The sequence below is a fragment of the Trachymyrmex cornetzi genome, unplaced genomic scaffold (genome assembly GCF_001594075.2).
Source record: "Trachymyrmex cornetzi isolate Tcor2-1 unplaced genomic scaffold, Tcor1.1 scaffold16, whole genome shotgun sequence".
NCBI classification, from domain to species: domain Eukaryota; kingdom Metazoa; phylum Arthropoda; class Insecta; order Hymenoptera; family Formicidae; genus Trachymyrmex; species Trachymyrmex cornetzi.
This window is the reverse complement of record NW_017296201.1, coordinates 750,023-763,628: the sequence shown is the minus strand read 5'-3', so window position 1 is coordinate 763,628 and position 13,606 is coordinate 750,023. Positions and strand designations below refer to the sequence as shown.

The 13,606-nt window shown below is 31.7% G+C and overlaps 2 protein-coding genes across 2 annotated transcripts; one reads left to right on the top strand and one right to left on the bottom strand.

Moving 5' to 3' along the window:
- Positions 1-5,341: 5,341 nt before the first annotated feature.
- Positions 5,342-7,559, bottom strand: LOC108758644 (zinc finger matrin-type protein 2). Its single transcript, XM_018503688.1, has 5 exons — positions 7,469-7,559; positions 6,959-7,179; positions 6,075-6,148; positions 5,850-5,995; positions 5,342-5,768 (listed from the first exon to the last, which is right to left on the bottom strand). Exons 1-5 carry the CDS (start codon positions 7,475-7,477, stop codon positions 5,625-5,627), a joined length of 594 nt encoding a protein of 197 aa, XP_018359190.1. The 5' UTR covers positions 7,478-7,559; the 3' UTR covers positions 5,342-5,624.
- Positions 7,560-8,212: 653 nt separating this feature from the next.
- Positions 8,213-11,674, top strand: Dak1 (cytidine/uridine monophosphate kinase Dak1). Its single transcript, XM_018503673.1, has 3 exons — positions 8,213-8,595; positions 9,459-9,733; positions 11,448-11,674. Exons 1-3 carry the CDS (start codon positions 8,224-8,226, stop codon positions 11,653-11,655), a joined length of 855 nt encoding a protein of 284 aa, XP_018359175.1. The 5' UTR covers positions 8,213-8,223; the 3' UTR covers positions 11,656-11,674.
- The last annotated feature ends 1,932 nt before the right edge of the window (positions 11,675-13,606 follow it).

Here is a 13,606-nt window from a genome sequence, read left to right as displayed (position 1 = left end):
TTTAAATTATTTTCTATTGTCTCTTACGAACTTCTCTATTCTCTATTCAATTTTATTTTTGGAATAAGAGTGACTTATTAACAATATAATTTTTCATATTCTCACGCAACATCGAGAGAAAAGTCTGTCGTTAAGGAATTAGAACACTTTGACATATAACAGCGAATAATTGACGCAAATGGATCATTCATTTTTTCCATCTTTCCGACAGCCGTTAGTTTTCACGTTCCATCTGTTATAGCAGAATACTTGGCCATGTGCGAACATACAGAGATATTAATTGTGAAAGTAGTTCGCAATTCGTAACTAATAACTGCCAGCGAGTGTTACATTCTGCCGAGAGGATATTTAATAATTAATCGCCATAACGAACTACAGCTTTTCGGAATATTGCTCGATTTAATTACCACGTTACACTGCAACGCAATCGAAACTTCAAGCGATTGTAGTTATTAAACGATGACCATAGTGCGAGTTTCACAGACGACGACTATATATATCAAAATTTTAAATGCAAATAATTATACTTATAATTGACTGCAAATTTCAATTTTCATCTCTGATCTTGAGATCCTTTTCAATTCCGCCAATACACACAGTTGGAAAATTTATATTAATACATTTTACTCAAATGGTCCACCAAAATTTTTGGTTATTTAACTCAAAATGAATGCGTTACACGATATAAAACATTTTATATTTGTGCCGGAAATGACCCATTCAAACGAGAAAAGGTCTGACGCAGTCAAGTCCAGTGCAACAATAAAAAATTAACTTTTTTACCCGAACGAAAAATTATAGACATCATGATCGATGTTAAACTTGCAATGTTCATAACAATTTTATTAATCGATAAAATAACGTCCGTGGTTTTTGCATTTAAAATTACAATTAATAATAATAATAATACATGCATTACATAATAATTAATAAGTCACATAATTATGGAAGATTATCATTTCTTTTATTATGTAAGCATAAATAATTTGACATTTTTTTATAACAATGGGAGCAGAGCCCAATGGAAGAAATATTAAGAACAGAAATAAGTATTATGATTTCAATCTATCAGGAACCAGTTACACTGGAATATACGGTTTTCAACAGGTTGAAATCTTAATATTTATTAGTATTTTTTTCTAATATTTCCTCTATTGTGTGCAGTGCCTTAGATTCATACAAAGTAGTATGTGTCTTGTAAGTGAGATTCAATTTTAATTATTAGAATTTATGCACTAATTTAGATGAAAAAATATTAATAAAGCCATTGAAAGCCAAACCTATAAATCAATAAGACAGCTTTACGATGAAGTTTCGTTCGACATGCAAATGTCAATTTCCGCTTCTGCTTCGCAGCTTTTCAAAACTTTGCCGAAGTATCGTGAAACGGAAATTTTGCTCAACGTTCGCAGCCTGTTTCGTCGGATCCACTTAGGTGATCCATTCAATTACGCACGAGTGATCGCGGGCTGTTTCGAAAACAAGAGTTGGAAATAAGAGCCGTGAGCAGGCACCGTGTAACAGATAACAACACGGTGCGTGTCCGATCCTTTTCACTTCCGTGGAAAAGAAAAGGGAAAGCGCGGCTGTTGTTGTAGAATTAGAATAAGAAAACTTTACGTGCTTTTTTTATCAGAAGATTCTGTATAGTTCTTATATATTTGAAAAATAAAAAGGGCTTTAAGGATATTCTAAACATTATTAAAATCATTTCGCGAAAGAAAAGTAAAAATATTTTAAACTTTTTAAGAAATTCAGATTTTATTTTCATCAACATTAATTTTATCGTTACTTTAATTTCTTCTTTATGAGAGTAAACGAGCTTTATCTGTTGGAAAGTACTGTATGAAAATAAAAATGAACATTGTAACAAACTTTTTTTTTATTGAAACGCAAAACATTAAGAAATATAACGAACATTAAAAAATATGCAACAAGCAAATGTATAATAGCTTTATCAATAAAAATGTTTAGTATATACTACCACAGTAAGTAAAAAAACTTGTGGTATATCATACTGAGAATGGCACCAAAGGATTAAGGTCAGTAATTTCAAGAAAATCAATTGAAAAATCGTTTCATCAACTATCAGTGAATGAGATCTTACCCGATGACTTGCCGGGATTGGATTCCTCGATCGGCTGCAGAGTTCGCGACATCATCGCCTTAATTTCTTTACGTCTTACTCTTCAAGCCGAAACAAATCCCGCGCTACGGTATTTGCGAACCGTGATGAGACGCTCGTAAAATCTCTGTCGACGTCCATCAATCCATTGAGTTCCGTATCAAGTCCGACAGATTCGCTGTGGCAGCGTGTCGCATTTTTCGTGAGCGTACATTAACCGGCACTGATTAATATAATTGATTATAATTAGGCAAGCGAGAGATCCTTTGTGATGATGATGATGATGATGATGTAGCAGTAAAATCCAAGCACAGGAGAGTGGCGTAGTGATTGATGTTTCTTTCTTCGGATTACTTGAACTTATTCACAATAGTATAAATAATGATAACGGTAATTAATAGAATTTTTCAATGTTATTGTTACAATCTTTTTCTCTAAAAATAATGTATTTGTTGGTTATTATGAAGAAAATGAAGATAATTATTTCAAATTTGACTTATTGTTAGAAGGTGCTTTAAGAAATTTATTGAGGCTCATAATTCAGTAAACGAGAATAGATTGAAATGGATTAAAATAGATTCAGATTTTCAGAAATACGTATTCGCGAACGTTAAAATGAATCCTTTTCGATCTGAATGCATTTTATTCATTTATCCGAATTGGATGAAACATTTTTATACTTTTCAATCTACAAATAATAACGGCTTTTTTCTTTGTCTCGTAAATACTTTTCAATTTAAAATTTTGAATGGAAAATGTAGTTTTTCAATCCAATTGAATCGAGTTAAATCCAACTGGATCCAATTGAACAAAATTTTTGTTATTTAAAATACAAATTCAGACAAGTAAAATTTTTATCTATTTTAATACATTCTCTCGTTTACGGGAAAAAAGAATATTTAATACACACACACACACACACACACACACACATATATATAAATTAAATTTCTTTGTTTAAAAATTTTGCTTTCTTCTTTTTTATATAAGTAGTGTACCTGATTTGTTTTTTTTTTAAATAGTTATGCTAAACTTCACGAGAAAATAATTATTCTGGATATTGTAATTTATTTCAATCAATTCGTATTCCTTTTATTTTATATAGATGAACAGTCTTTGGGAATTGATTGTTACGAGTATATCTTCTATGAATCAATTCCAATTTTTTTTCTTTTAAGGTAAACATGAGCCTTCATCAGAGAGAATTCATTCTTTTCTTCAAGAAATTAATTCAATTTTTATCAGAACGTATCTATCTTTTATACTGAGACATACTTCGCAATCACTTCTGCTTTTCTCCAAAAATATCCTCGCTAAACACTGTAAGGCATTTTTTCTCTGTTTCTTCGCTTCTTCCAAATATATTCTCTTCTCCGGGGGGAAAAAAAAAAAACTATTAATACATTTGTTTTATTTTCGACGAAAAAAACTTGTCACTAATTTCTTTTCGTCTCTCCTGAGGATGTACGTCTTAGATTCGTCTTAGATTTACGGGAAATGCGAGGATGCCGGGCGTGAACACCTCCAATGGCACGTGCGCGACGATTCGCACGTCACGTCACGTCGCGTCACTTCACGCGAGCGGCGAGTCAACGTGCAACCGACTGAAGCACTATGCGCGACTCCGACACGCGCAACTGCGCGCGGCTTCCGCGGACTTTCGAATAACGGGTTGACGGCTTGCCTAGCTGTGAGAGAGAAGACCGCGTGAGAGTTACGTCGGCTACACATCGACCGGCACTGCGTCGCTCCGGCCTCCGGAACACGGCCCCCAACGGCTCCAGCTTGGGCCCCGCTGTGGAACATCCTCTTGTGATCCTCCGCAAAGTGGGAGACGAGAGTCTCCTGCGCGGAGATCTCCTCCCTCCACCCTTGCTAGCGAAAGAATCTCTCAAGAGAGGAGAAAAAAAGAAAGAATCAAATTATATTGAAGAAAGAGGTGGAAGAATTCACTACTTTTGTGTTGCAGGACTCGGATTGTCGCTGCTACCAATTCTTGCGGGACTGACAACAGTATGGGGGCATACTACGGCTACGTTCTGTTGCACTTAACGTTCGCAATATTCGCATGCATTATTTCATCCTTGTTTAATATTTGATAACAACAAGGGTGAAATGATACTTACGAGTGTTCCGAGATAAGTGGAAAGTCTTTATATATCAGAATTTTTCACCTGTATGCCACGAAAAATTTAGAGTAAAAAGAAACAAAAGAAATTTAGAAAGAAGTATAAAAAAGTGAGTAGTGTGTGCGTGAAAATATTTTAAAAATTCGCTGCATACCGCAACGAACTTGTATGACATTTATGTAACAAATAACAACAATCTTTAGCATTCAGTGTTCGTTCGGTATTCGATTCGTAGATAGATACATGTATACTCGGATTTTAATATGATGTATCTCGATAAATTTGGATGTTTCATAAGTTAGCGGAACAAAGTGAACAGAATCAAATCTAACTAATTTTTTTGTTGCTAAAAAATAGCAAAAAAAAAAGATTTAGCTTGCAAGTTTTCCTTAAAAAAAATTATGGAACAATATATATGTATAGAAAAGTTATGGAACAATATATATGTATAGAATGATAAATTGTACTTAACAATAATGTAGGAGTTTATTGTTAATTTATGTTACTATTAAAATATCCAAGTTTCAAATCCGTTATTTGCGAAATAAATGTAATAAGTAATAACAATAAACCTGTAAAAAAAAATATAAGAGTAAAGTACAAAAAAAAGTTTGTTGCCTGCTTAAATTTAGTACTGAAACATTATCTGAATGTTGCTCTCACAGTCTGATATTAAGGCCACTTCGACCAACTTCGATTAACTTTAATCGACGGTTAGTCAATTGGAATTGGTCAATCGCATCTATCGTTGACAAATGCTGTCTGTAGCATTAAAATAATGTAATGTGATCTAAATAAAATAATTAAGGAAAGTATTGATGTTAAATTTTCTTTGCACTAATTCGTAAAATTTATTTCTACACATACGCATACTCTTCCAGCGTTAGTTGAGTATAAAGTTCAGCATTTTCACAGAGAGATATAAAATCGTCAAAGATACAAAGATGTTTCAAAATATACTTAAATAATTAATATTACCCAATTTAGTTTGTATCCAAATAATTAATTTTAATTAATCTTAATTACTTAGTTACAATTAAATTACTTAATTACTTAATTACAATTTGAGTTTATATTATTTGTTGCACTCACGTTTAGTAAAGTTAGTCAGACTTGTAATTTGATAGTTTTTTTACTTATCTTAAATAAATACGAAACTCTTGTAACAATAATGGAAAAATGAAAAATCATTGCAAACGTGCATTCATAAATCGTCTCCTTAAATTTCAATTTAGAATTAAAACTATTCGTCACCTATTTGTTTTTACTTGTCTTCACATTATATATCTATACGATTCGGTCGCGATTTTCTTCGAAGAATATTTTCTTTTTCAAGTAATTGTTCATGAACGTTCAACAACCGCAATTTGTCACTTTTTTTTCGAGCCAAAGCCAGAGAATCCCATAATTGCAGCCATTTCATCGGAAGGTCCTGCATCATCCTCGGATAATTCCTCAATTTTCCTCTTCTTATCCTTTCGCTTTTCCTTTCTATACTCTTTGATTTTTTCTTCCTAATAATAGAAATAATCTTGTAAAAAAATTACACAACACGCGCACGAAAAAAAAAGCTTAAAGAACAATCTTAAACAAACCTCTTCCTTCAGCTCCTTCACTCTTTGTTCCAAATCATAATCTTTCTTTTTTTCTTCGAGTTTCTTCTTATTTTGTGCAAATCTTGCTTTAACCTGATCCAATGTAGATCGCTCTATCTTCATGGACATACCAAGATTACGTTGATCTGATTAAAAATTAAAAATTATAATTAAAATGAGAAAATATTTTAATTCTATTATAATTTGTGAATTATTTAAATTTACGTTTTGTCCCATTGATATGGTCCAAGAAATTGATTGAATCTTTGACAACACAGTCGCAAACATTGCAGTAGTATCTGTGGATAAAAATATGAGAATGATGTTATAATTATGATCAATTACAAATTTTGTGCACAAAATTAAATTATATATATTATATGTATTATAAAAATATAAAATATACAATATTGTATAATTACATATACATTCAATTTTAACAGACTATATAAATAATTAGATAGTATAATATATATATATATATATATATATATTCATATTTCGGCGAAAATAAAAATAAGAGGAACAACCTCATATGGCCTTTGAAAAACAATCACTTGCTAATACATATGATGATTTAGACGGTAAATATAATAAAATAAAAATTTAAATCTAAATTGTCTAAATCATCATATGTATTAGAGTTTTATTTTAAAAAATTCAAAGTAACCTCTTGACCTTGAAAACGCCAAAATCAAACTAATGGTATCTTTTTATGCCTCTCTTGAAGTCATAAAACTTTTGTCTCATGCAAATACGTATTGACAAATCAGTTTCAAAACAGCAGTAGGCATTATATTTGATATTACCACAAGCATCTTGTGTATTTTTTTATTCCTAAAGATCAGATACTATTTGGCTGTTAGATTCTTTTTTTGAAAACTACAGTTTTCAAAGATTTTTAAATAAATAATAAAAATACGATGCATGCAAGTGATGAAAGCACTTATAATAGATGGATAATTTCTATACAAAACTTCACATTCATCTTTTATGGAGAAATCAATGAATCTGAAGATATATTGAAATTAATAAGCTATAATGTATATAATAAAACAATTATTGTATATTTAATATTTTTTAAGAGATAGTTGGGAATTGAAGTTTACCCTCCGGTTTGTGATGATGGTGTATTTTTATTGATAACAACACTTTTTCCTAATTTAGATTCGAGATCAACCTTGTAATCTCTTTGCTTCAGCAATTCTCTTTTAACTGCTGGCTGCTTGGGAATTCCTAATTCTTCCTCTGCAATCTCATCCTGAAGTCTCTGAAGTGCAATCCTTTCATACTCTTCTCGATTCCATTTCCTTCGGTGATCATCAGGTCGCTATAAAATAAATTATATATTAAGAAGATAAAATCAATATACGTTAATACTAGTGACACTGAAATCATATGATGTTCCGTGCATTTCTTAATATGTCCTTATTTCTACTAAATTTGTGATATTTAACTAAGTAAAATTTTAAAAACAAAATTGTATTAAATATCGATAACAAACTGTGGAGCTTAAAATAAAAAATATGGACGTTAAGAATTAAGATGAAAAAAAGATTTAGTATTATATAATTGAAATATAACATTTACACAATTATGCAACATAAAATTATAAATACCATAGACATGTTTGCATTATTTTCCTTTTCACAATAATAAAATATTTATACGAGGTTAACAAAAATATATCTCTTTCACCTCCTCTTTTCGTCACAGTACAATCATAGAATATGTATGTCAAACCCAGAGAAGTCTGTGATGTTGAAGAGACCCTTTAACAGAGATTGGCCATCAGGATACCACTTTTGATTGGTTCGCCATTTCCTAGTCATTCGTGTTATGGTACGTTTCCACTGAGCGCGTCGCGCGTCGCGTCATCCATGACGATCGCAAGTTTGTTGCAACAGCCAATATGAAGCGTTGATTTCAAAATGTAAGCTTGCAACTAACATATAGAACCGGCTTTATGTAGAATGGGCTTAAAACATTTATTGTAGATCCGGATTAAAGAATAAAGGATTTCAACCTATCAGAAACCGTGTATTCCAATGTATCCGATTTCTGACATTAGGTGCATCCAGAAATACGGCCGCTCACTGAGCGTTCGGTGAGCTCTTGCACCTGATTGGCACATTCCATTAGAGCTAAAAATATAGACCAAACAGGTACAAGAGTTCACTGAGCGGTTATGCTTCTGGATTATTCTAGATGCACCTGTTCTTAGCGCCTTTTAAAAATGGCGCCAGTATAATTGCCGCGTGTATGCCGTATAGTACTTGCAGTGTATAATTAGTAATGGTTTGATCGCGGTGTGTGCGTTGGTATATACATATATATATATATATATATACATATATATAGCGATTTTCTGTACATGTTACGGACTCTTGTGGCCGGTGCGCGACGTTGTATCCGCGCGATGTCCGCTGTCACGATGCAAAAGCCGGAGGTGGTGTTCATCCTAGGCGGCCCGGGTGCTGGCAAGGGCACGCTCTGCCGCTACATTGTCGAGCATTACGGTTATGTTCATCTATCGGCTGGTGATCTGCTGCGCGAGGAACGTGCCAAACCCTGCTCAGAGTATGGCGAGCTCATCGAAACACATATCAGAAACGGTACGATCGTCCCGGTGGAGATCACCTGTAGCCTCATCGATCGCGCCATGCAGACATCCGAGAATCCGCATCACCGGTTTCTCATCGACGGCTTTCCCAGGAATCAGGATAATCTTGACGGTTGGACTAAGGTATCATCTTATTTCACGCACGATGCGCATAATTATTTTATCCTTGTTGTTCTTACGAATATTGAAGAAGGATAAAGTGATACGTTATACGTGTCATACACGAAATGGAACATACCCTTGGATATATGCATCTTGAATATTTATGTTGTATCAGCTAAATCTAGGATTGCCAATCAATTATTATCAGGATTTGTCTCCTACAGTAGTAGAATGTACATTGTGCTTTTTATATAATTGAAAAATTGATATACAGAACAATATTTTATTTTCATAAAAGAATGTCTAAATATTCGATTCTGATATGTGAAGCTTGTGTTTAGAACAGTTTAATTTTTCATTAAGTTATTTCTTCATGTTATTTTAATTTAGCTTTATCATTTAAAACCTTTTTAATAATCATATTGATATAGAGTTGATAATTAATATAAATAATAGTTTTCATAATAAGTCCTTCGGAGTGTTCTAAGATGCTTATTAGCATTGAATATTATATTAAATTGATCAATTTAATTGTGATATTATTTCAGCTTTATGTTTGCCTGTTAAATCTAACAATATTATAATAATTGGGACACAGTTAAAAACTGGAAAATGGATTTTAAATTTAAGTACAAATAGTATCCAATACCAAAGCTCTAGTCTCAACCATATTATATGATCCTTTCTTTATTTGGTTGATAGTTAAATTTAAAAAAATATATATATATTACACACATACGTATGCGCACGCACATGCGATTGTATGATTACCATTACCATTTACTTTAAGATTGTGCATGCATGCTTCTCTAATAATTAATCGATTGTAGGCACTGGACTTTGCATATTATAGTTATTTCATGTATGGCATATGTTGATGACAGATGATGGCTGACAAAGTTATCCTCAAGGGCGTAATATTCTGCGAGTGCAGTGAAGAAGTTTGTACTCAGCGTTGCCTGAAACGTGGTGCCAGTGGAAGCGGGCGCAGCGATGACAATGAGCAGTCTTTGGTCCTGCGTCATCAAACTTACCTAAAAAATACTTTACCGATCATAGAAATGTATGAGCAGCAAGGTTTAGTTTATAAAGTTAATTCTATGAAAACACCGGAAGAGGTCTTTCAGGACGTTGCAGAATTCTTTCCTAAGATAGGATGGTAATAACAATGATTATGACAGTTGCTTTTTAACAAGTCAAATATTGTTGGCACAATAATTTATTTTTATTTTATAGGATAGACATTTTTATATGGGATAGCACCTATATTTTATAATTTTTCTTTATTTTATGGAACAGTACAGATTTATTATCTAATTTTATCACTGGTGTCAGTATTTTATCTCAATTTTTGTAATACGTTGCAGCTTATATACTGCTAAAAACATTCCTTTACAAATGTACAATAATGCAATGCGAATGGATAATGATGTCAACAATTGGAATTCGAAATTTGTAAATATTCTGTCAGAATTGTTAATAGCGATCGACAGTGCAAATTCTTTGATACGATCTTATATACATAGCATACGCGTTAGAATACATAGCTTATATATTTATAAATAAATATTTAAGCAGTATGTTATTATTGTATCAATTGAAAATTTAATAATCGTTAGAAGAAATCGCATATTAATGCATAAAATGATAAAAAGAGAAAATTATATCGTGCGTTTTTTAATTTATATATATGTAAAAATATATTCATAAAATTAATATGTCAAGGTATTTTATTTCAAAGTCCCACACCTTGTTATTTTCCTTTCAAGTTAATACTCAAATAATTAATATAATGCTATTGAAATATTTCGGGAGCGAATACAAATATTCTTACAGATTTCAGCGTTAATTCTATACGTTAACAAATATTTTTAATTAACTCGCTCCGCACTAATCGCTGCAACCATATTGGATCGTGATTTCATAAGCAAGAAATGACACATTAAAGTTTCTTACATGTTATTTGTAAAAAAAATTTTAATAAAATAATGATTGAAACACTCGTAAAAATGAGCTGAAGCTATTTCTCCCCCCGACAATTACTAAATAGTCGTAAAAAACACGTGAAGTGAAAATACGCCTATTTATCATTTGTTAGGAGAATAAAGAGCAGCCCATTTTTACAAGGCTTTTAAAGCCATTTTATTATTTTGTTTTATCAAAATTCTCTCTCTCTCTCTCTCTCTACAAATAGGATGCAAGAAACTTCAACATGTCATTTTTCACTTATGACGTTAACAAATATGGGAACTTTTTGCTAAATAAACAATATGCAAAGGATTAATTTTTTTATCCAAAAAAAAACTAATTATATTACTTATTAATTAAAAACTAATTATATTGCTAATAGATATTTTTTTATCCATCTATTAATCATTAAAATTATTTTAACCGTTAAAAATACATGAATATAGATATGTATGATCTAGAATCAGTGAATTATAAACTGATGTTAATAATTTTAAATTGCTTATGTAATGCCATTATTTACTCTTGTCTGCAAAATAGTTTTTTCTTTTCCTCTAGCACAGGGTAAATGAACTTAAACTTGTTTACAAAACCTTTATTACTTTTATTATCGTAAAAGGATTTAAAATTCACAAAAAGTAATATCGTGAAATGTACTTGAATCGGTACTCAACGCGTGAAGGTGACGGACAGATATAATGTCCTCTTATCATTAATCGAAGTCGATATGCCTTTTTAATATCTCATTCGATAGGTGAAGATAACGGGTAAAGCGATTATCGTGAAATGTTCATAATCGTGATTACGGTGGATTACAGTTATTAAAACGTTCGGCAAACATAACGTAACATTCACGTTTACTGTGATTGAATCATAGCCCATCTCTTGCAATTATTTGTTTACAGGCACCGATGTTGGGCGAGGCTGATTCTCCGATGTGGGCCTCACGAAAGTTCGTTCACGTTACATTTTTCGACTACAGTGTCGAGAAAGTCGAATACTGGTCAATGTCCTGACAAGCAATCACACATATTACGTAGAGGGGACTACATTTACAGCAGCCGGGGGCGAATTTCTTCACGAAACGATGCCGGTAGAAATTCGGCGACTTGACGAGAAACTCCGACAACCGAACAGCGTTTAAAGACTTTGGCTATGGTCCACTTGATGCTACAAATGTTACTTCGAAGCGGTTTTTAATTGGTCAATTAATAAAATTCTTCCTTTCGATTGATCAATTGGAAGCTTCGAAGCATTTGTAACGCCAAGTGGATCGCACCCTTCATGTGTTTCTGTAGCTTTTCTAACCTTTAGTCTTATATAGTTATACTTTAGTTGTAACGATAAAAATATAAAACGTAAATAGTATTTGATGTGTTTTTTATTACTTTTTTAGTACTTTATTCAAACTCATAAAATTAAAGTTCATTGTACGGTTGTGACATAATGTAACAGAAATGTATAAATAACAATTATTAGCTCAGATAACATACATTTTTTAGAAGATTTCTTTACGATATCTTTCAGATATCCTTTATGGATGCCCCAAAAAATGTCTATGTCTGTATGACATTTTTTAGATATGCATGTTTTCTGGAAAAAAAATGTTATTTTCTAAATCAATTGTATTAAGTTACTTAACATTATTAAATTATTTTCTAAATCTTAAATTTTCTCTCGAATTTTTAGCAAAGCTATCGTTTTAACCAAATTATTTATTTTTCAAATTAATTTCTTTAATTTATTTTATATATTATTATTACTATTATTAAGTAAAAATCAACCGCAAAACGTTCATCACAAATGAATGAAGAGGGTCATATTTGGTTAAGGCAGATATTGGTGGCTAATAACACATATTGTGTAAATTTTTATAATTTTACACTAGAAATTGTAAAAATTCACTAATAATAAGAATTTAAAACAAAATTTTAATTACCCGGATGAAAATGTTATATTTTATTATACTTTAAAACATATTATACTTGTGCAACTATCGATAATACACCAGAATCTTAATTTCTATCGATTATCATATCCAATATTAGCCTTGACCTAAACATGTGCATGTTTAAATGAATGAGATAAAAGAATCCTTAGTCGAGTTACTGAATGTATGTATATACATACAAATAGTTGCGTTGTGTGTATATCTTTGATGACTGCATGCACTCGTTTCACTCAAATCTATAATTAAAACAGTAATCGATAGAACGAACACGAATGCAAGGCTGCGGCTACAATCTCGTTTTCGTAAAAACGGCATCAGATGTACCAAAAGCAATTAAGGGATTCTTTTCGTTCGAAACTTCCTAGATTATTTTTGGCATTCATCGGGCCGAAAGTTGCGTTTCGCAACCCTTAACACTTCGCTCTATACAAGTTAGACTTTCAAGATTTCAAAATAGAATAAAATTGTGCGATTTAATACTATAGAAACGACGTTCAACCGTCTCTCTCTTTTTTAAGATTGCACATTGACTTCGAAGTTCGGCTTCTTATAAATTCCAGATCTTGCATCACGGCATTTTGACTTCAGGCGATAAAACGCCTTTCTTTTTTAACCTTTCTACGATGAATAAATCAGAAGGTGATTGACATATCGAGAATCCACGAGATTTAAAGAGGTGTGCATCGGAAACGATTAAAGTTTAATGACCTAGTTGAATTATTTAAACTGCGCTAGGGCCGCCAATCCGTTATTTTCAGTAGAGAAAAATAAATACAAAGTAAGTACATGGGAAATAGCCACTGTCCATGCCCGATAGATAAAATTTTATCAATGGAATTCGTAAAACATGTAAAACCACTGAATAGAATTTTCTATCACTGATCAGAATCAAGTCAAACATTGACCTTTACTTTCAAAAAGTACTAAAATTACGTAGTCACTTAATAAATGAAAAATAAATTAGTTCACTATAACAAGATTTATTTATGTCCCAATAAATAAATTTAATTGTTACTCTTATGCTCATAATATAAGGTCCAACTGTTCACATAAACTTTCATAATATATATTCTTTAATAAATAAAAGCAGATAAAACTTATGTTGATATATAT

What these genes read in the sequence shown, in the direction of transcription:
- LOC108758644 (XM_018503688.1), bottom strand. An exon ending in CCATCATCACAAACCGGAGG is followed by an intron (nt 6,149 to 6,958) that starts GTAAACTTCAAT and finishes TTTTATCCACAG; the next exon opens with ATACTACTGCAATGTTTGCG. An exon ending in TGAAGGAGCTGAAGGAAGAG is followed by an intron (nt 5,769 to 5,849) that starts GTTTGTTTAAGA and finishes TTCTATTATTAG; the next exon opens with GAAGAAAAAATCAAAGAGTA.
- Dak1 (XM_018503673.1), top strand. Translation starts at nt 8,224, where the DNA reads ATGTTACGGACTCTTGTGGCCGGTGCGCGACGTTGTATCCGCGCGATG. An exon ending in ATCTTGACGGTTGGACTAAG is followed by an intron (nt 8,596 to 9,458) that starts GTATCATCTTAT and finishes TGTTGATGACAG; the next exon opens with ATGATGGCTGACAAAGTTAT. An exon ending in TTCTTTCCTAAGATAGGATG is followed by an intron (nt 9,734 to 11,447) that starts GTAATAACAATG and finishes ATTTGTTTACAG; the next exon opens with GCACCGATGTTGGGCGAGGC.